Below are 22,553 nucleotides of genomic sequence, written 5' to 3' on the forward strand. Positions count from 1 at the left end.
GAATGACAGAAACTGTGGACGAAATGGCAGCGCAAGAAGGTTCGGGTCGTCGCAAGAGAAGAAAAACTACTAAGAAACCATTGAAGAAAAAGAAAAAGAGTTCAGTTAAACGCCGCAAGTTCACGCGTACGGTTCGCGATATTTTTGCTCTCTAAAAAAAAATGGAAGTACTTAAAAGCGAATTAAATATTTTCAACGAACTACCAACTCAACTCAGCGTTGAAAAAGGTCAAACGGTATAGTGTAAGCCAATTTCATCTATCGACAGCAGTTCTATCATCGAATTCGTGGTACCGGGTACGGGAGACTCTTACACAGATTTGGCAATGACAATGATATATTGTAAAGTAAAAATCGTCAAAACCAACGGTGACAACTTGGATGCAGGGTCTAACGTTTCGCTCGTGAACAATTCTCTGCATTCGCTATTCAAACAATGCGAAGTGAAACTCAATGATACGACGGTTTCACCATCGGCCTCAAATTACCCCTATAGGGCCTATATCGAAACCTTGCTCAACTTTGGGTACGATGCAAAAAACACTCACCTTGCGACATCTGGATGGTACGATGACACGGCTGGAAGTATGGATCTGATAACAAACGCCGGATTCATAAAACGTCAGGTTCTAGCTGCTGAATCAAAAGAAATTGAACTTTACGGGAACATTTTTTGTGACATTTTTAATTTCAACAAATATTTAATTAATGGCGTACAACTTAAGGTTTCACTCACTAGAAATAGCGATAATTTTACCCTTTTTAGCGACACTGTCGACGCGTATAAAGTCGAATTTATAGACGCTGCTCTAATTGTACGTAAAGTTAAAATTATGCCTAAAATTTTATTAGCCCATCAGCAAGGATTATTACGTAGCAATGCCAAATACCCCTTTACTCGTACTGAAATTAAAGTTAAAACATTAGCTAGTTCTATTCAGAACGATAGTTTTGACAATATATTCTTAGGTCCGATGCCCAACAGAGTCATTATTGGTTTAGCCACCAACAAAGCGTATAAGGGCTCCGTTAAGTCTAATCCTTATAATTTTGAAAATTTCGACCTAAATTATCTGGCTCTATACGTTGATAACGAACAAATCCCTTCGAAAGCGTTGACCCCTAATTTTAATAGTAAACAATTTACGCTGGCCTATCATTCGCTATTCTCGGGATCTGGGATACTCTACCAAGACGAGGGAAATCACATTGCGCTGGCTCACTTTCCTCTAGGCTTTGCCCTATATGCTTTTGATTTAACCCCCGACAATTCGGCCAGTGACGTCACGTTTTGGAACCCCGTAAAGAGAGGGCAACTACGTTTAGATTTAGGATTTGGTACCCCTTTAAAAGATTCTACGGTCGTTATCGTGTACGCTGAATTTCAATCTTGTTTACAGATAGATAAAAATAGGAACATTATTCGAGACTATTAAAATGACTACGACAAACGTGGACTTATCTCAGGCACTGTATAAATCACCGAACTTTTTAGGCGTGTTTTCTTCAGATAATTTAAAACCCATGGTGAAATATCCGCAATCGCTTATCATTAATTTTGATAAAAGGGGCGAAACAGGTTCTCATTGGATTTGCGTCTACGTCGATGGCCGAAAACGGGGATTCTATTTTGATTCAATGGGGCTTCCCCCATTTTTACCCACAATCAGAAAATATTTAAATTCAATGTGTAAGACGTGGACATTTAGCAAAAGACGATTGCAAGGACTAACTAGTAACGTTTGCGGCGAATATTGCGTAATGTATATTTTGCATAGAACTAAAGGACAGAGTACAAAAACGTACTACCAAAAGTTTTCCAAAAATTGGGAAAAAAACGACAGCAAGATATTTTTATCTTTCGCAAATCATGCTAGAAAAATCATCACATCGAATTTAGCGAATCCATTAGCTAGAGAGAGAGGTATGGTGACTGACTGGAAAAAATCCGGTTCCAGAGGATAAAACAATATATTCCCACGCTATCTGGTATCTTTTAGAGATATGACCCGTCCTCTCACGAAAACATGCGAGCGCTTCTATGGGCGCCAAACCATTTACTTTCGAATAAAATAAACCATCCAAAAACAAAAAAATTAAAATAGAATCAGAAAGTATTGGTAAACTAGTTAGGACAACGTGGGTGGTTTACGCAATCTAGCATGAAAACAAAACATTGGTAGAAATATATTATTGCATTATTCCTGTACGTTCTATTTAAAGTACTTTCTAAAAGTCATTGAAATCTGTTACCGTCTTGAACCATTGAAATATGTTTTCTACCCGTCATTAACAAAATATCTTTAGTACACGCAAAATAAGATTGGTGAAAAAAACATTGCCTTAGATAATTTAACAGGGATTTAGTTAGCTTTGGGTCTTGTAATGATAAAAAAAAAGATTAAAATTTGACTCTGCCATTTTATTTAATAATATAAACTCATGTACGCGAAAAAAACAATTGTAAACAATTTTTCCTATGTAACTTTTTTCACTCTTAATAAATACTTGAAAAAACGTAACAAAAAAAAGACTCTTTATTGAAAATCGCTTACCCTTTTTTTTCCAGAATTTCGTTAAGTCAACCAGTCCAATGCAAGAACGTACTACAATGCGGACTCTTATCTGTAAATTTGTTAGACTTTGCACGAACCTAAACCATCTTCTCGTGACGTACGCTAAGAGGAAGATGGTGGAAATTCCCAGTCTCACGAAATTAATTATCTACGAACACTATTTAACCAATGGAAAAATTACCGACTTTACCCACACTGAATAGATTCCACACTCAATCACTAACTTAGATTTCTTCACGGAAAAGAAGGAGATAGGATATAGGGGCTAGGAAATGGTGGGGATGGAAAATGGTATAAAAAGGGAGTAAATCAATTAGAACAAAATTATTCTGATCTGGACCGAAGAAAAAGAAATCAAAATGCGGTAAATATTATTTTAACATTTAAATAACTTTTGGGACAAAAAAATTAAAGATTTTAATTTTCTTCATGTAGAATTGAAGAGATTATAAATAGAATTTTATGGACGAGCCGAAATGACGATACTATAAAATATGAGCTTAGAATAAGGTAATAAATTAAATTTCACGAATTATATATGCTGTACTAAAGTTAAAATTTTATGTATTGTTCTGTTAGGATTGAGGAGAGAGAAGATGTAGCAGGAAATCGGATGTTCCTACAATTTGTAGAACATCAGTTATACTGGGATGATAGGAGCTCCATACATAGTAGTATGATTCTACTATCAATACCTATTAATATGGAATAAAAAAATTAACTTTTATCACGATTCTTTTATTTTCCTATCCAACAATAATCATTTCAGTATATATCAAACATTACAATAACAAGGATTATATGCAATTGCAATTGCTAAAATAGTGTATTCTACCGAGTTAATAGTCTCTAAGATTTCCTCCTGGGGGTTCCCCCCCCCCGAAACAGGATTAATTTTTATCAAAGTTGTATCAGAAGTAAATTAGGGGGGAAGTAAGCGCAATGTATTTTCAGCTATTCTAATCTGCCTAATTTAACACGTGACGAATTTTTTATCGCTAACCGATGAGCAGTAACCTCTATTTTTGGTTACATTTTACATTCTCCCGTGACATCAATTGGTTTCAACCAATGAGAGATCAGGATTTACTTGAAGTTTCGAGTGTTATTTGATCTCTAGATATACGACTCAGCGTTCTTTTAGTTCCTGGACCTCATCGAGAAGAGACACGTAGATTTTCGCGCTCCGTTCCCCGCCTTCTCGACTCTATTTACTGGCAAAGACTTCAGGATTTCCGTAAAAGTAAGTGACTTTATTATTTTACTGTAGAGGGAAATTAGGCCTTGTTTAAATTGAAGTAAATAGACTTAGATTCTAGTCAAATAGTCATAGAGTCTAACCAAAATAAATAGAAAAACATTTATTGAAATTTAGGCTTAACCAATTAGGCTTGAGAATGTTGACAATAGCTTATAGAAACTATCAGTTTACAGTATGGACATCGAAGCGTATCGACTTGAAACTTTTCGTCACTGGAGAAATCCGCACGTTACTAAGGAACAACTAGCGAAGGCTGGATTCTACTATATTCAGCGGGGCGATGAAGTACGATGTTACAAGTGCCACGGCGTATTAGAAGGATGGGAATCAGGAGACGTACCAGAATGGGAACATGCTAGATTCTTTCCACACTGTCCGTCGAGGGATAATTCACCATCGGAAAAAAGTACCTTTCGCAAGAATGGGAGATCCCGGCACCACCAAGGGCAGCGGCACTGGAGGATGACGATTTCATATCTATTCCGGTCAGACGTGGTGAGGTAGAACTTTTATTAAAATTATTTATACAATCCGCACTTGCAGAAGGTAGTTCGTTTCAGCCCATTAAATGAAATTGTACATATTCCTTACGAAGATCGAGTTAATTTTTTTTATATTGATAAAATGCGATTTAAACGCGTTATTTATAATGTCGGTCTAATATTAGAACCTGTTTTACGCAATCATGTAATTAAAAGTAAAATAAAATTGGAAATTAATTAAATTGAAAATAACTTGTTATTATTGCCTAGAGATTAGAAATTAAGGGGTTCTGAAGCGATAAGCAAACGGGTAAAAATCTAATCTCCAGATATCTGCGCGAGGAAAACTAATTTTGGAGAATGGGGGTTGGGGGAAAGCAACTGGTGATTAGAAGGGGTGAACGCAATGGGGGAAAGGAGCTGGTGAACGAGAGATAAAGTATCCAGTGAATGGGGGTTGGGGGAAAGCAACCCGTGAACGGGGGAATCTGGTGATTAGAAATTCTGGTGATTAGAAATTCTGGTGATTGAGATGGGGGAGAGGCGCGGGTGGGGGAGGAACGGGAGAACGGCGGGAGCCAAGCTACAGCCCCGAAACAGGATTAATTTTTATCAAAGTTGTATCAGAAGTAAATTAGTGCGAAGTAAGCGCAATGTATTTTCAGCTATTCTAATTTGCCTAATTTAACACGTGACGAATTTTTTATCGCTAACCGATGAGCAGTAACCTCTATTTTTGGTTACATTTTACATTCTCCGCTAACCGATGAGCAGTAACCTCTATTTTTGGTTACATTTTACATTCTCCCGTGACGTCAATTGGTTTCAGCCAATGAGAAATCAGGATTTACTTGAAGTTTCGAGTGTTATTTGATCTCTAGATATACGACTCAACGTTCTTTTAGTTCCTGGACCTCATCGAGAAGAGACACGTAGATTTTCGCGCTCCGTTCCCCGCCTTCTCGACTCTATTTACTGGCAAAGGCTTCAGGATTTCCGTAAAAGTAAGTGACTTTATTATTTTACTGTAGAGGGAAATTAGGCCTTGTTTAAATTGAAGTAAATAGACTTAGATTCTAGTCAAATAGTCATAGAGTCTAACCAAAATAAATAGAAAAACATTTATTGAAATTTAGGCTTAACCAATTAGGCTTAAGAATGTTGACAATAGCTTATAGAAACTATCAGTTTACAGTATGGACATCGAAGCGTATCGACTTGAAACTTTTCGTCACTGGAGAAATCCGCACGTTACTAAGGAACAACTAGCGAAGGCTGGATTCTACTATATTCAGCGGGGCGATGAAGTACGATGTTACAAGTGCCACGGCGTATTAGAAGGATGGGAATCAGGAGACGTACCAGAACTTGAACATGCTAGATTCTTTCCAAACTGTCCGGCTAGGGATAATTCACCATCGGAAAAAAAGTACCTTTCGCTAGAATGGGACATTCCCCCGACGCCAAAAGCAACTACGGTCTCTGACAAAAGCTTCTCACCTGTACCAGAAGAAGACGTTTGTGACTGTCCCTCGGATGTCAGACGATACTGTTGCTAAACACTACAAATACGTGAGTTAGAACTTTTAATTAAATTAAATTAAGTTGCAGGAGATCGTTTCACCCCATTTAAATGCCTGTAAACTTAACTACTTTAATTTGTTTTAATTGTGTAATGTACAAGATAACCATCTAATGGAATATCTGATAGTACCTACTAACATGTAAAACAAAGTTCTAAAATAAAAAATTAAATGTAAATAACTTGTTTTTATTACCTAGAGATTAGAAAATTAAGGGGTTCTGAAGCGATAAGCAAACGGGTAAAAAATCTAATCTCCAGATATCTGCGCGAGGAAAACTAATTTTGGAGAATGGGGATGGGGGAAAGCAACTGGTGATTAGAAGGGGTGAAAGCAATGGGGGAAAGGAGCTGGTGAACGAGAGATAAAGTATCCAGTGAATGGGGGTTGGGGGAAAGCAACCCGTGAACGGGAGAATCTGGTGATTAGAAATTCTGGTGATTAGAAATTCTGGTGATTAGAAATTCTGGTGATTGGAAATTCTGGTGATTGGAAATTCTGGTGATTGGAAATTCTGGTGATTAGAAATTCTGGTGATTGGAAATTCTGGTGATTGGAAATTCTGGTGATTGGAAATTCTGGTGATTAGAAATTCTGGTGAATAGAAATTCTGGTGATTGAGATGGGGGCGCGGGTGGGGGAGGAACGGGAGAACGGAGGGAGCCAAGCTCTTTGTGTCTATCCGGTGATTGAGAATGAAATTCTCAATCACCGGATAGACATCCCCCTCTCTATCATATGAACCGCGATTACGAAAAAGGTGAACGACATTACGGCTGACCTCGATGAATCAGTGATCAACTTTGAAAGGGTAAAAGTGAACCTGCAACTACTAAACGTGAAAGAAAAAGAAGTCCTCACACTCGATGAGCAGATTGGTCCACTAGTCTTAGAGTTGGAATAAGCGACTTACGAGAAAGTGATTGAAGAAGTAGAAAAATACAAAGAAGATATTTTGAGTATACAATTACTTGTAGGCCTACGATTAGAGGCGAGGGAGGCATCGAAAAAGCAAAGACAGTTCTTAACCGCTCAAATTTAAGCTCGGACGATAATGACGGTCAAGATGTGAGTAACGATGACGGTTCGGAAGATTCAAACGTTGGACAGCACGAGACGCATTGCTGGGAACCCGCATTTTTCAGCTCGGCTCCCCATAATTGGATTCCCCAACCAATGAATCAGCGAAGATGCGAGGCTAAACTCAATGTCAGGTTACCCAAGCTTGAGATGAAGAAATTTATTGGTGAACTATCGGAATGGCTTAATTTTTGGGGAATATTCGAATCAAACTTTCATTCGACATCTTTAAGTGACAGCGAGAAATTCAGCAATTTACAATCTTTTTTAGAAGGCAAAGCCGCTCGAGCAATTACGCGACTAACATCGTTAAGTTATGACGCGGCTATTCAAATTTTACACAAGCGTTTCGGCCAGCCGGAAGTTAATATAGCGAAGCATTTGGACAATTTACTATACATGGAAAAAGTCTCGGAAGCGAATGATTTGGAGGCTCTAACGAATCTGTACGATACCTGCGAAGTAGAAATAAGAAGTTTAGAAGCATTAGGAGTTGGAAGAGATACGTTCCGCACACTTTTGTGTCCACTCTTATATCGAAGCATACCGGAAGAGATCGCGCTGGCCTTTACGAGAACTTTAAAGCCAAACTAGCGTTGGAGCCCCCACGAATTTCTGTCATTTCTTGAAATAGAAATATCGGGTCGTGAACGAGCTTTCGCCATGCCGAGAACGAGATCTAAGCCTACCGAAAGAAAGCAAATTCAAAATCATAGTTCGCAAAGGTCGAACTACTCGCGATCGGATTACCGCGGAAACCGTCATATAGTAGGCGGAGCCAGCCTTACTACGGCAACCGAAAAGTACTGTGTTTTTTGTGAAATGTCTTCACTTTGGAATGCAATAAATTTATTGTAGCTGAGAGACGCGAACAAAGTGTTCTATCGAATGAGACCAACACAATCATAACTTTCATCCCTACCGAGCTACCCTCCACCAAGCTCTGCACGTAGAAGAGATGGAACGACGATATGATTTCTGTAACTGGTTTATCAACATGTCTGATGATGACCCAAATTTCATCACTCATCTTCTGGTGACCGACGAGTGTTACTTTGACCTGATGAAGCCCCGATTGAAATAAAATTTTACAGATTTAAATAAACTTATTATTGTACAAGAAGTGGTTTTTGCAATTTTTAATCTTCATTGGTTTATGTACAAGTGCCGTAAGTTACTTCTAAAGACTAGGCAATGGTTTAGGAAAAGTTATAAAAACACAACAGTAAATATAATTTATGAATATAAATATGTAAAATATAACAACAAAAGTTTAAGAAAAGTCATTGTGGGAATTGTCACAAATTTAGAAACAGTAATTTAGGAAACAATACTTCAATGTTATCAACTTTGATAGTAGCTGAGTAACATTTTGAGATTAAAAGTGAAGGTTGTCAAAAAATTAACGTTTAATAATAACAACTTAGTCAGCAGTACCGTGAACCCAATGTTTCATTGCTTTAACAGCATTTGTGACAACCTCTAATCTTCTCCCATCACCTATTTAAAAAAACTTCTTAGAAGAGCTGCCATATGCTACAACCCTTTGGAGGGTAGCTCAGCTCCAAAAAATAAAAAAGTTAGAAACAGGCGTCAACGGCTCGCAATAAAGGTTTCCTAGGAATATTTTTTTTTCAACCATCCCATAAATGAAAGCTGAAAACTTGTTTCCAAAAGTAACAACATAAGGTTTTGGTACTATAAAAAAAGACTACAATTGGCAATATATTCAGAAAAACCATCTTTTTCGTAAAAACTATTTGAGAGATAAATAAATCCAAGCTACTTTAAAAAATTACTTTTTAAATAAGGTGAAATACTCGCAGGAATGGTCGTTCTAAATTAATTATTTGCAATCTCAATAGAAGCTGAACGCTTTTTCCTCGCAACGGTAAGATATAGCTTGAACAAAAATAAGTCAAAATTAGAACCCATACATTTTAGAATTAATCTGAATGAAACCTTATTTTAATCGATGCTCCAAAATAAAACTGTCAGTTATAAATTATCACCTTCTGGGTCTTCACCACATTCCTGGCGATATTTTGGCAAAATTTCTTCTTTCAAACTGACACCGGTAAGTTTCTATATTTTATTGCAAACCTTTGAAGGCCAACTACTTACATTACATAAAACGTTCGAGTGAACTAATATAGGATTATACCGTACTACCATTCGGTGGCGTAGCGTGGGCCATTATCGCCCGGGGCGGAATAATAATTCCAAGGAGGATAGGAAGAGAGGCGAAGTAGAAGGGATGAACGCGCCAAAATCATCCTGGTTAGAAAGGGCAATTTTGCCGCCCTCCTAATGGTGGTGTCGAGGGCGGTCCGCCCCTCCGCCCCCCATCGCTACGCCACTGCTACCATTCCAGAGATATCTTCGGGTCTAGGATATTCCTCAACACATTGAACTCCTATGGGGTTTTAAATTAACAGAGGTTTACACGCTCTGACGACGGGTTCCTACCCAAATAATAATAAACTATCTAAGAGTTCCCTACTCAACAAGGGCACCATCACCCATAAAAAAAAATCGAGTTCTGTATTCACCACACGGAATAAAGGGTTAGCAACCCTAGTACACACATTGAAAAAAAAATTAAAACTGTTTTACCTATACCGCTCAGATGCCGAGGTTGATACCGCTCATTAATTTAATATCTAAGGTGCCAGGTATGGGCAGAAAAATAATGAAAAATAAAATAAAACAAAAGTAACGCAGTGCTATCCTCTACACCACCCGCAAAAACGAGGGAAAAAATTCCGAATCGCCAATTGAGTAATGGATGTGGATATCGGGATTGCCTTGAAAGGCGTAGCTAAAGCGATGTTTTGACAATTTTGTTAACCCAATCGAAACCCATCACTAGCTAACGAGCATACAAATTAAAAAAAAACTACAGTTGGGAAAACAAAATTTACCGATATCACAAAATGAGTGAAAAGTACTTTAAGCTAATACGGGGGGAAAGTAAAGGTTACGGAAAATTCAATCAGGGTGAAAAAATATAAACTGTTATTAAGGGAAAATTAAAAATTCATAAAACAACTAAGTAGCTAATGGGTAAGAATTAATTGAAAGAGAAGCTGAATTGTTGAAAATGGTTAGAAAAGTGAAACGAGGATATTTAATAAAAAAAATTAATTAAGTAAATTTAAGCTATAGAGTGGGGCCCGAGGTAACCACCTGCAGAGAACATCCCAAACACAGCGGGATGCGTTGGAGGAATGTGCCCTCAATACGGGAGGGCGGAAATAATGGGGTTTAAAGAAAAAAAACTTGCGGCCCTTCCCAAAAATCTCGGGACGAGAAGGAACGCAACAAAAGCCAAAGCGAAATACTTGGAAATACTCACACAACTTGGCGCGAAAAACTAAAGAAAATACCAAAATTTTCCTACAAAATGATGAGGCGAGAGAATACCATGAAAATATTAAACAAAGGCAACTGGAACTAAAGTGATCAACCACCCATCATAAAATATATAACATATATAAGGACAACTTAATAGAAAACGTATTAAATAAGAAACAGAGACGAGAAAATACAGCAATTAAAATATCAGGGAATATTTGGTAACAAAGCGCCAGGAGACAAAAACGGCCAAGGTTGAAATTAAACGTGCAGTTTAACATTAAACCAAAAATTAATCGAAATAGAGGACCCGGGTTCAAATCCCGGGCTGGCCCCCAAAATGTAACACTTTTAAATATTTTGGTAAAGTAATGGGGATTTTAAATGGTTAAGTTGTCTAGGGGTAATTAATTAGAATAATTGAGATCGTATAGGGGTTAAACGTCTCACCCGAGCGAGGAAAAGACATAATTGAGAACGCGACCAAGAAGACGCGATGCGGTTTTAAATTGGTGGGCGCGCCGTGAATTTGGCCCTCTCCGACAAGCTTCCGCGAGACGGACATGATTTGGTAAATATACTATCTTTGCGTTCGTGTAAATATATTTCTTTGTTGTACATACTTTTGATTTGCTTCTTATGTTTATTCATTATTTTATTATAGTAACCATTTAACTCCCTAATTTATTTATTTAATGTAAAACTGAATTATAATCTAAATTATTCTAATTCAGTTTTACATTAAATAAATAAATTAGGGAGTTAAATGGTTACTATAATAAAATAATGAATAAACATAAGAAGCAAATCAAAAGTATGTACAACAAAGAAATATATTTACACGAACGCAAAGATAGTATATTTACCAAATCATGTCCGTCTCGCGGAAGCTTGTCCGAGAGGGTCAAATTCACGGCGCGCCCACCAATTTAAAACCGCATCGCGTCTTCTTGGTCGCGTTCTCAATTATGTCTTTTCCTCGCTCGGGTGAGACGTTTAACCCCTATACGATGGGTATTGCGAAATAGGTGGCAGCCTCCTTCCCGGAGCGAGGAAAGTTTATGGCGACATCATACGCCCAAGGTATCATTATAAGTTCAGGGAGTATAAAAAATGTTACATAATTTGTAAATTTCAGGAAAATCGTGACATTTTTCCCTATTTTTTATCGCTAGGTGGTAGACGAAGAATGACAATGAACAAGTTTTAGAGCAATTGGTTTGGTTAGAATAGGTCAATTTGTTAGCGTAGAGATTTTAAGTTAAAGGTGAACGAAACTGTGGAATGATTAAGTTGAAATCAGTCCACCGGTGGAGCAGGAAAACAATGATCAAGGTACGAGTTTTTGAGTCCCTGTGCAGTTTGTGCGGAGTATGCCATGCAGCTCCGCCCACAGCACCTTTGTTGTCCTTTAAAACCTATTAAACAAATTAAAACAAACCCCATCCATTTATATTTATTCATAAAAGTGGTACTAAACATTTGAAAAAATTTGTGTTTTTGTGTTAGTTAGTTTATAATTTATTTTATTATTACTAAAGGGTTAATCAAAAAAGTATCCTGAACAGATTGAAGAATATACATTGAAATAAAATTATGATGTTCTTAAACAAGTTCAATTACAACCAAGTTGTAATAAATACCTTTGAAAGAACTCCATTGTAACCGCCGATGTAGTTGGGTACTATATTTTCAAAACATAATACGGTCCAAATAAAAATGAGTCCCATAGACCAGCCAGTAGGGGAAATGAGGTCATTCACAATTATTGGATCCACGGCTACCCGATAGTGATTTGCCTTTCCTAGACCTTCACCAGTCCTATTAACTAAAAAATAAAAATAATTATAATTTTTCAAATCCCAATGATGATTAAACACGGAAGATATGGCAGCTTCTTTTCAATGGCACTTGAGGTGTTCCAGGCTGAAAAAATTCAAAGCCAAATAAATAAAATTTAGTAGAGCAACAACATAATAAACACTAAGCCCCCCAAAAAGATATTCCTTTTTTGAATGAAATATCAAGTTATTACCCCAAACAGCGGAAACAAGGACTTCGGGTCTTCATTAAACTTGTACATCAGAAGATTCACAATTACCACGATAATGACTTCATTTCTATTTTCATTGTCTCTATCTTTGAGTTTGGCCACAGTTGCTTTTAACTTAATTTTGGTCCTTTTTGAAAATAAGTTTAAAATTAGATTGCTTTTTTCTTTAAAAAAATAAAGAAAAGATCCAAGATGTTTAAGTTTATAAGTTCTACTAAGGGTGCATATAAACCAAATGGTTCAAATATGAAAGGCCAATTTAATTTTAACTTCTGAACAGACATATCCTAGTTAAGCTCTTTAAAGTACATAACTTTTTCAGATTCTCTTTAACAATATCAATATCATCATTGACTTTCATACGTTTCAATTTCATTTCATTTAAAATGTCTTTATAGGTTCTCGCATCTTCTTCAGTAAAGGTTAGATTAAAAGCTGCATTTGATTCATACCTTTCTTTAGATTTTTCCACCAAGGCTGAGTTTTTTTTCCGAGCTTTTCCTTTTAACAGAAGACTTCAAATTTTCAGATTGCCCCGTCATGTTGTCTAATTTGTTAAATACTTGTGCCAAGAATGAATCATATGCGTTACCGTCTCTTTTTCTATTTTTTTATTATCTTTTGCGTTTGGATATTTCTTCAGAAACATTTCTGTCACTGTACGCATATTACTCTTACTAGGGCGATGACATTTATTTAAGACATCAATAAACAAATTTCTTTTAACCTGGTGTCTAGTCGCTTCACCCCTATGAAAATCCCCCTCAGACCGTTACCTCGCTCTATTATTGATAATTTTCTCATTTATTTTACTTTTCCGATCGATTTATTAAATAAGATAGTTTTTAAATAGGAAAAAGTTCGTTTTCACCCATTACTAACTAATTACATAATTATAAGATATAATAGCTACGTTCTTACAACGAGTACTAGATGACACCTAGGAGCAACAAACACAAGAAGTACGCAGCTAACTTTTAAATACAATAACGCAGTGTTGTGTACATTTTTTTCGGACGAGTCTTTACGCTGAGCGTTTTACGGAAACGGAGAAGACAATTTCGGAATTTTCCCCTTCTTATGGCAGTAGCCGCTAAAGCGTCTAACCAATGAAAACTGTACACAGGAAAATTCACGTCTTTGACAGGTTGCGTTCTCCTTGAGTGGGGTGCTGTGTTTGTTGCTCCTAGATGGCACAAAGTAATTTTAACAAGTCGGCGAAGGCCGTAATAATAGTTCCACATCGGGCATGGAGATATTTGTGCATATTGAAATTAAACATACCATTGTAAAAATGAAACGGAATTTAAAAGTCAATCGGATCGAAAATTATAAGAGTGCGTATTTTTTTTTAAATGCAGGGATGTTGCACCCCTGGTTTATCTGACAGAACTGAAACGTGCACACAATGTAGAGGTACAGCACTAATATAGATTAAAAATGAAACGGAAATTAAAAGTCAATCGGATAACAAAATTATTAATACCGCGTAATTTTTATAAACGGTAGGCTGTTGCACCCCCTGTTTACCTAACAGTGGTTATGTAATACTAAATAGCCGCGAACTACATGTAAAAGTATAATAGACTAGACTAAAATTGCTTAATATGATTTTTTATTTATATTCCTTTTACAAGGTGATAGAACATAGATTATCTTATTGAATTTTTTTGACGTTATAAGCAGTACAATAACCACAATAGCAAAGGCAATTTAACTAACTCCGTCAACTATAAGCTTCCGGAAATACTAAAATGCTATACTGATGAGGATAAATATAACTCGGGATATGAGAAGGACAAAGAAAGAGCTTATGTCCTCAGCATTATTTAATAGATAAATATTCTGTGTAAGGGCGTTTAACACTATAGTTAGCTTTATTTAAATTTTGGATTTTATTCATTTATTCATGCATTTATTAATTCCTTAATTTAGTTGAACCATGAGCTAAATTTAGGTCATCCGAGTTGGAAAATTCTAAAGACCCCTACCAGATGAGTATGTCTAACAAATTTTGATACTTTAGCGTGAGTACTTTCCGAGCTATTAGCCCTTCAACATGGTCTCGGGTGGATTATTTTCATCACGACCTACCGGATTTTGTCTTGTTATTGGTCAAATTAGGTGGGCCCAAAGCTATTTAGTTCTAAAATGTGACGGTAAACACTTTTCGAATTGTAACCAACTTGGTTTCTCTAAAGGTTCTCTAAAAACAATTTGAATGACCTTAAAGACATGATTAATTTAAAGGTCATGGAAATTCCGTTGTCAAGTGAACTCTTCCTTTTTATATGTGTCCAGAAAATTTCACTTAAATTAAAACACATTTAAGAAATTTTTCAATCACTTTTAAAATCATTATAAAAACTACATGTAGAACATACTACGAAATTCCTACTTTAAAATCTAACAAACAATTTTGGATTTCCGAAATCATCTTCTAATTAAAAATTTTAGCTATATTATCCCTTTTAATTATGGACTTATCTACTTTTTCGCGTATTTTATCAATTATATTTCTAAATATCCAACTGTATACCTGCAGCGTATTTACACATCTATTTATGTTTCGTGTAATGTAGGATTAAATAGCGTAAAAATAATACATTCATGTTTATTTTGTAGGATTGATAATATTGTTTTTCTAATAATAAAAAGTATTTAGAGAACCGTATCTCGATCAGGGCACATATCAGATTTAAAGTTATTAAGATATAATCAAAAATAAAACTCTGTGGATCGTACAAAAAGGCAACGCGAAGGTCACTTAGTGAAGTAATTAACTAAAAAATTTGTAATGACCTCCGCCATAAATATTATACACGAACACGACAGAGAATACACCCAAATGATTAAAGGTACGCTGACCTGCTTCAAGTTCAAACTTGAAGTATTTTCAATTTGCTTCTTCCACTCGAGAGCTTCTACTAAGTATGTATTCTTGAGACAAGCATAATGAAGTGGCTTCAATTCCGTGAAAATTAGAAAGCTAAAATTGGAAATAAAACTCATATAAGAGGTAGCATTTTTGGATGAACAGTTTCCAAAACGTTTTTAAATTTTAAATCAGTTGAATAAAGTAATTTTTAAGTAAATATTTTATGATTTCCTTTGAAAGGCTAATGTTTCGCTTCGTTTAAACCTTATAAAATTTATAAAATAAAATTAACTACGTGATGAATACTTTATCGTAAAATATCATTTTATTCGACAAAAATTGTTTGGCGAGCTTTCGGGCCGCAGCCCGTTTTCAAGCGACGTCTTAATACAGACTTATTTTATAAAAAAATTATCACAGTTAACATTTTCCTTATCGTAAATTAATTTTTTAGTACATTTCGGTTTTAGCTCCCCAAACTTTGTTATACATATTTTACCCATATCTTAATGTTATTTAAATGCGCTTTTATAAAAATGTTCTTCTTTATTTATTATCTCCTCGTTGTCAAAGTCCACTTGAAGTCCCTCCGTTATTCCATGATATTTTCACCCTGTTTTAAATTATTTTTGGGTTTACGCTGAATTTTCGCTTTGTTACTCTAACAAATGACTGTCCGCATTCACAAGATAATTTCTACACAATTCCCGTTTCATTATATATTTCTGTTTTGGTCTAGTTTTAATGAGAATTGATGCCGGGGGGGGGGGGAGATAAAACAGAAATGTACTAAAAAAATGGATTTATGACAAAGGAAATGTTTACAGTGATAAAATTATTGAACGCTCGCCAAAAAAGTGTCGAATAAAATGAAATTTTACTACGAAGTATCCGTCACGTAGTATTTATTAGCTATTTTTAACCATGGTAGGAAATTTTAATTTATAGAATAATTATGTATTTTCATTTATTTCCTTCACGGTGAAAATGTTTTTTATTATATTTTGTAATCCACTTTCTAGGCGTTGGAATTAAGATACAATTGTTGTCTCTTGTAATGCGTATTTCAGGTTTTGCGGTAAACCAATATTAGATAAAACCATTTATTTCTTTAAATTTATAACATTGGCAAAATCGTCAAAACTTAATTTTAGATCAGGTTTCAGAGTAAATATATTTTAAATTTATGCCTTAATTTTTTTAAATCAACACCGTTTAGGATAATTTGATATCTTCAAAACGTAACTTTAATAGAGCTCTTTTGAACGTAAAGCATTTCTAAGTTTTTATTTAATTTTTTTTTTGCAGACGAGGTATGAAACATTTTTGGGGTAACACGATTCTACAAACTCGAAATGTTTTATGATAATTCGACCATTGTACTGCTATACCGAATATTATATTTTGGGACCTGATTCAAGGATTTGGCCCGAATTAATTTTCTAATTTGACCCCATTATTTCTATGCTGTATGATTTTTTGGATGACTTTCAGATTTAACTAGATCGCTTTTCTTATTCGTTATGGGGCGATTTAATTAAACCAAAGTCTACATTATCTACTTAGAAATGGAAAATCAACAATTATTTGAAAAGGGATACAAATAACGACATTAACATAATTTCGTGGGAGGTTTTGAATGGTCCCAGTTCAAACACACACTTGGGACTAAAATGTGGCACATTTTTGCTTACGGATAGAGACATAGTGACAAAGATATTTCGAATGATGACCATCAACTAAATGCAACTAACGGAATGGATTGTGGATTATTATTTGATTTGGAATTCGAGTTTATGTGGGCGTGTCCTGATGGTTTGACCGGAAAAGACGCGAAAGTGGAAGGTCAATCTCACCTTATATTTTTAGACGCTTAGTTGCCATGGAAAATCGTGAGTATAAAACAATATTAAAAGAAAAAGATTGTATAGTTATTGGGCTTTATGCACCCTTAAATAAAGTTTTACAATCTCCCTTCTTGTACAAAAACATCTATCCCATATTGAAGAAGGAAACAAGGAGCTGCAGATCGAAGGATCGTTTAACTGCAGTGGCGAGGTGGCAAAAGATGGTTTAAGCAAGGACGAAGCACATTTGCGATTACGCGCCTAAATCTTCGTTGCGGCTGCCTATTTATTACGTTTCTCACTCGATGTCGCTAAAGTCCCAGGTGATTCAATTTTAATTTGCTACTGGCGGTCACGCGAACAGGAACTGATCAGCTGCAGACTCCAAGGCATCATGGCTCCCAGAAAGAAAGTTTTGGTAAGTTTTATTTTATTTTTGGTTTGTTTATAAAATAATAAAAATATATAATTGTAACTAGAAATGCACGCCCATAAACTCAGTAAAAATTGATTAACCAGAGATTATAAACACAAAAACGTATGTATCAACAAAATATTTATTTAAGCCTTGGCAATGTTAAATCTAAATTTCCACAGGCTGTGCAAGAAAGCGCCATTTCAATGTACAATAACAGGTACGTTTTAATGGTTTCATTTTTAATATAGTAATTTTAAAGCTAAAAAAATTTGTTTTCAGAATTAGATTTTATATTCATATTTGAGGAAATCATAATGAAATCACTTGAGAAGGTTATTACTGAGGACCGTGATTTTCATAGTCCAGAAATAAGTAGGCTAAGAAGAACTATTTAACTAGTTAAATTTGAGGATTCAGCTAGCTATAATCAGCTAGGCTAATACCCAAGGCACCACCCTAGGCCTAAGTCATCAAGCGACTTTTGAAGCCTTTTAATTCAGGTGGCCGGGTTACACTGCGTAGGAGGGTGGTGGCAAGCCCTGCATGCCACGTGATCGAGCCAACAGCTCCCTACACTAACTATTACCGTTAACCTCAACAAGCTTTTATGGAAGGGGAAACCGAAGAGCTCGGGGGAAAACCCCTTAAACCAGTGGGGAGAGAACTTGCAAACTCAACGCAGAAGGAGTTTAAAGGAATGGGCGGATTACCTCTCAATTTTGTGCAATATTTCATACAAGACGTATTGGGCTGCAGCTCAAAAACTCCTTAGGGACAGTGCAAAAATGAACTTAATGGCCAGGTTTTCGGACAAAATTGAGGTAAGAATAATTAACAGTCTTTTTTGTTTATTTTATGGAAATAACAATTTGTTTTAACTTATAGGGCTCAGAACATTTTTCGCAGCCTCTGAAAAATGTTGGTGTAAGTCTCATTTTGGACAATTTCATCCTGGAATTTTTATCTATTGAACAGCCCCTAAAAGATAAAGAGAATAAGCCAACAACAAACGAAGAAGATAAACAGGCCTTGTATTACGTTATTGGCTCAGTTTTACAAAGTTTAAAAAAGGACTACAAGGATGGTGCACTTTTAGTTGAAAGCCTAACTGCTTCGGATGAAAAAGCTACCTTACCCGATACATGGACATTATAATATTCAAAGTAGAGGAGGACAAATTTTTCCATCTACCGATGCGTATTATTTTTTCAACAAAGTTGTCGATAAAGCATTAATTTTTTTTATTCGAAAAACTTTTCAAATAAGAAGGAACAAGCAATAGACAATATTAAAGAATCTCAACAAATTATGGACAAATGGAAAATGTTCTGCCTCAAAATTAACCTAGTAGAAACAGTAACTATATAATACTCTTTTTAATATCGCTATCAGCACATTGTTAAACACTCTAGCCAATGGAGAGGTGAAAAAACTTAAAAACTACTACAAACAGTAGGCGTACGAACGTTCTAGTCAAAACAAAAAACCAGAAAACCCAAAGTGTCGGTTAAGAAAAGCGTTGCAAACTTTAAGCAAATAATTCTAGTTGTTAAAATTTTATTTCTAAAATATGTATAATTGTATATCATATTTTATAAAACCAATATTCACAATATAATAATGGTGCTTTTTTAATTCAATAACTATGGTCTCATATCATCATCATTAAAAAAAGTTTCAGCATTTCCATTAGTCACTGAAAATTTGACATTTAAGTTATTTAAAGTACCAACAGTGTCTCCAAACTGATTTAACGTGGGGTTATCAGCAGTTCATTAGCCCTTCTATGACGACCAAATTAATGTTCGAGGGGGTCCTGGTTAAAGTTGCGGGTAAATATAAAACTTGCTCCCTTCTCTAGAAGAAAAGGAATCAATTCCACCATAGCTAAAGATGTGATAAAATTTGAATAAATAAATGTAGATTTTGGTATGTAATTTCAAATCTTTCTAGTTTTTTAAGCCCAGCCATTGTCTCCCGACTCAAGGACATTTTCTTCCTTTCTTCATTAGTGAATTCCCCTTCTCGTTCCGTAGCGTAAAGCTCCCAGTCATCAAGGTACCCCAAAAAATCTTCTTTCGGCCACTGTATTCAACAAATCACTTTTATTAATTTAATACTAAATTAATTTACTATGTATACTAGAATCAACAACTACCTTAAGGCGGGGATCATTGGTGGACCTAAATGGCTCCAGATTAAGGTTTCTTTTTTTGGTAGCCTCAGTGAGATTTCTGACATTAAAGATATCAAACCATTTATTCATATGTTCAATGAATTTCACGGTTTCTGATACCTTGTCCTAGAATTCGAGCTTTAGAGCATTGGCCATAGCACTACTGAGGACCTGAGCGGCGTACTTAACTCGCATTTAGCTAAAGCTTCCTAGAAAAACATGGTCGTGGCTTAATTTATGAAGGCGTCGTAGAGATCCCTTATTTTGTTGTTCTTTTCTGTAGATATCTTCTATTATCATCCATAAAATATCTTGCAAGTTGTTATTTAATTGTCTAACTTTGCATTCATCAGTACTACTTCAAAAACAGTTTCTAGCCGTTTTTAAAAGATGTGGTACATCCAATATATAATAGATGTATCTGTCTTCATCGTAATCATATCGGTTTATGGCTTTGAAGTGGCAACCTTTTGTGGTGTTATTTGTAAAGACTTAGCGATTGGTGGTCACACCATCTCCGACTAAGCATAGTATTTTGAAACCACACTCCTCTAATTTTCTGGTTGCTTCTGAAAGTATTGAATCCACAGTATCTGCTTTTATGGAATGTGTAGCAAAATATGCAAAAGGGTACTTTATGTTTGAGGTTAATCCTCTCAACATTAGCATAAATACATGGCTGGCCAATTGTGGATCCTCCGTTCCGCAAGTTTCCATTTAACCTTGTAAATCCAATAATATCTCCTGTCGACTTCTCATAGACAAGATTCTCATTGATTTTAGCTTCGTCCATTAATATTGCAAAATATTGTTAATGTAACGGTTGGTCTCTAGGTTTAATTTCTTTAACCATTTTCTCAAAAACTTCATCATGGAAACCCGGCGAATTTCCTATAATAGCTTTTTTCTCAAAGAGTGCTTTTAGATGGGAGCTGGATGGTTTCAGATTCTCTTAACATATTATACATGGAAGGGCTTTTATGGTATAAAAATAAACACCATTTAACGACTGATGGATGCCAACGCCTTTAACATGGATGTTGATTTTTCTATTTCAACATAGAGAGTTGCACACGTAAAAACACATTTCGAAAGGAATTGTCATCTGATTTATCTTTTAGATCTGTTTCTAGTATATTAAGTAAAGCATCGTGATCCAATTCAGAAACGGTAGTTCCCTTTTTAGTTCCACATCGAGATATATATATATATATATCGAAGTGGGACTATTGCTATGGATGGATTGTCGTTAAGTGTTTGTTTGTTTGTCGTTGAAATGCAACGACATGGTAGATGGAGCTGTAAAAATAAACAATATACATTATTTGACTGGCAGCGCCGGGACTCGAACCCAGATAGCCGCTGGCCGCGTAATCTCCAAAAACCGACGACTATATACCAACCGAGTTACGCCGCTCTGTTCAACTTTCACTCGGAACTTCTAGTCGTTTTCAGCGACGCGGGGGGATTTGTCTAGTTAAGGTGTCGCAATTCTCGTTCCTTTTTCAGCGTTATTTTACGTATATTTACGGCGTTTTAGGGTTAACCTCAAAATTCGCCTCCCCCCGCCCCAATTTCGACCCCCTTATCGAAACCGTGTATGGTCAGTAGTAATAAATAAGTGTGGCACTTTCTTATCGAAACCGTGTGTGGTCAGAAGTAACAAATAAATGTGGCACTTTCTTATCGAAACCGTGTATCGTCAGAAGTGATAAATAAGTGTGGCACTTTCTTATCGAAGTCGTTTATATGTGGCACAAAATAATATTATCGCCTTCTTGGCGAACTTGTATAGTTGATCCAGAGATTTGGTCTCATTCGATAGAACTCTTTGACGCGCACGCAAAGCCGTTAATTTCCGCCCCCTCCGAACAACCCCCTTAAAGGGTAAGTGACCGAAAAAAACAATTTGGTCTCATTCGATAGAGCTCTTTGACGCGCACGCAGTGCCGTTAATTTCCGCCCCCTCCAACCAACCCCCTTAAAGGGAGAGTGATCGAAAAAAACAATTTGGTCTCATAGAACAATAAAAGTAAAAGATTGGAATCGTCTACGCTAGCGTCTACTTGAAAGAGTGAGACCAAAAAATCCAAAGCAGTCGAACTTAGGGCGTGTTGCAAAAGTCTGCTTTGCTAGAATCAAACATGTTAAATTCAATGGGCTAGCACTTTGGCTAGGGCCTTGGCAACAGGCCCTTAAGCTGAAAAGTATACGACCATGGGGACAGAATCTCCGTCTCGCCATGTTCTTAGTACATAAAAATATTCTTGCAATAATATGATTTATGCAGTTGTTAATAATCCATTTTAAAAATCTGCTCTAAGAAAATACTAATTTATCCACCGAGATAATATAAAATCACATGGCCTGAACAGCTTTTGTATTGGTTTGCCCACCCGGGTATCCTGAGGGTGGGCGGTGGCCACTCTTTAACAAAGGATGGTAAATTATATATCAAACGCTAGGAAATCATATGGCCTCAACAGCTTTTGTATTGGTTTGCCCACCCGGGTATCCTGAGGGTGGGAGGTGGCCACTCTTTAACATAGGACGGTAAGTTATATATCAAATGATAGGAAATCACATGGCCTCAACAGCTTTTGTATTGGTTTGCCCACCCGGGTATCCTGAGGGTGGGCGGCACCCACTCTTTAACTTTGGATGGCAATTTATATATCAATCGATAATATATCACGTAGCCTCAACAGTTTTGTATTAGTTTGCCTACCTGTGTCTACTAAGGGTGTATGGGAATGCCCACTCGAATACACTGATGTGGAACTAATATTACGGCCTGGGCCGACTTGTTCTTTATTTGCAATGCACACTTCTGTTTCAGCCT

At 36.1% G+C, this 22,553-nt stretch overlaps 2 protein-coding genes across 2 annotated transcripts; both read left to right on the plus strand.

Moving 5' to 3' along the window:
* Window positions 1-5,302: 5,302 nt before the first annotated feature.
* Window positions 5,303-5,885, plus strand: LOC149945960 (death-associated inhibitor of apoptosis 2-like). Its single transcript, XM_090173203.1, has 2 exons — window positions 5,303-5,323; window positions 5,508-5,885. Exon 2 carries the CDS (start codon window positions 5,516-5,518, stop codon window positions 5,876-5,878), a length of 363 nt encoding a protein of 120 aa, XP_090029329.1. The 5' UTR covers window positions 5,303-5,323; window positions 5,508-5,515; the 3' UTR covers window positions 5,879-5,885.
* Window positions 5,886-7,078: 1,193 nt separating this feature from the next.
* On the plus strand, window positions 7,079-7,576 carry LOC149945961 (uncharacterized). Its single transcript, XM_090170677.1, has one exon. It carries the CDS (start codon window positions 7,079-7,081, stop codon window positions 7,574-7,576), a length of 498 nt encoding a protein of 165 aa, XP_090026803.1.
* The last annotated feature ends 14,977 nt before the right edge of the window (window positions 7,577-22,553 follow it).

The sequence above is a fragment of the Leiobunum rupestre genome, chromosome 4 (assembly GCF_980474605.1).
Source record: "Leiobunum rupestre chromosome 4, qqLeiRupe1.1.hap1, whole genome shotgun sequence".
Classification (NCBI taxonomy): Eukaryota; Metazoa; Arthropoda; class Arachnida; order Opiliones; family Sclerosomatidae; genus Leiobunum; species Leiobunum rupestre.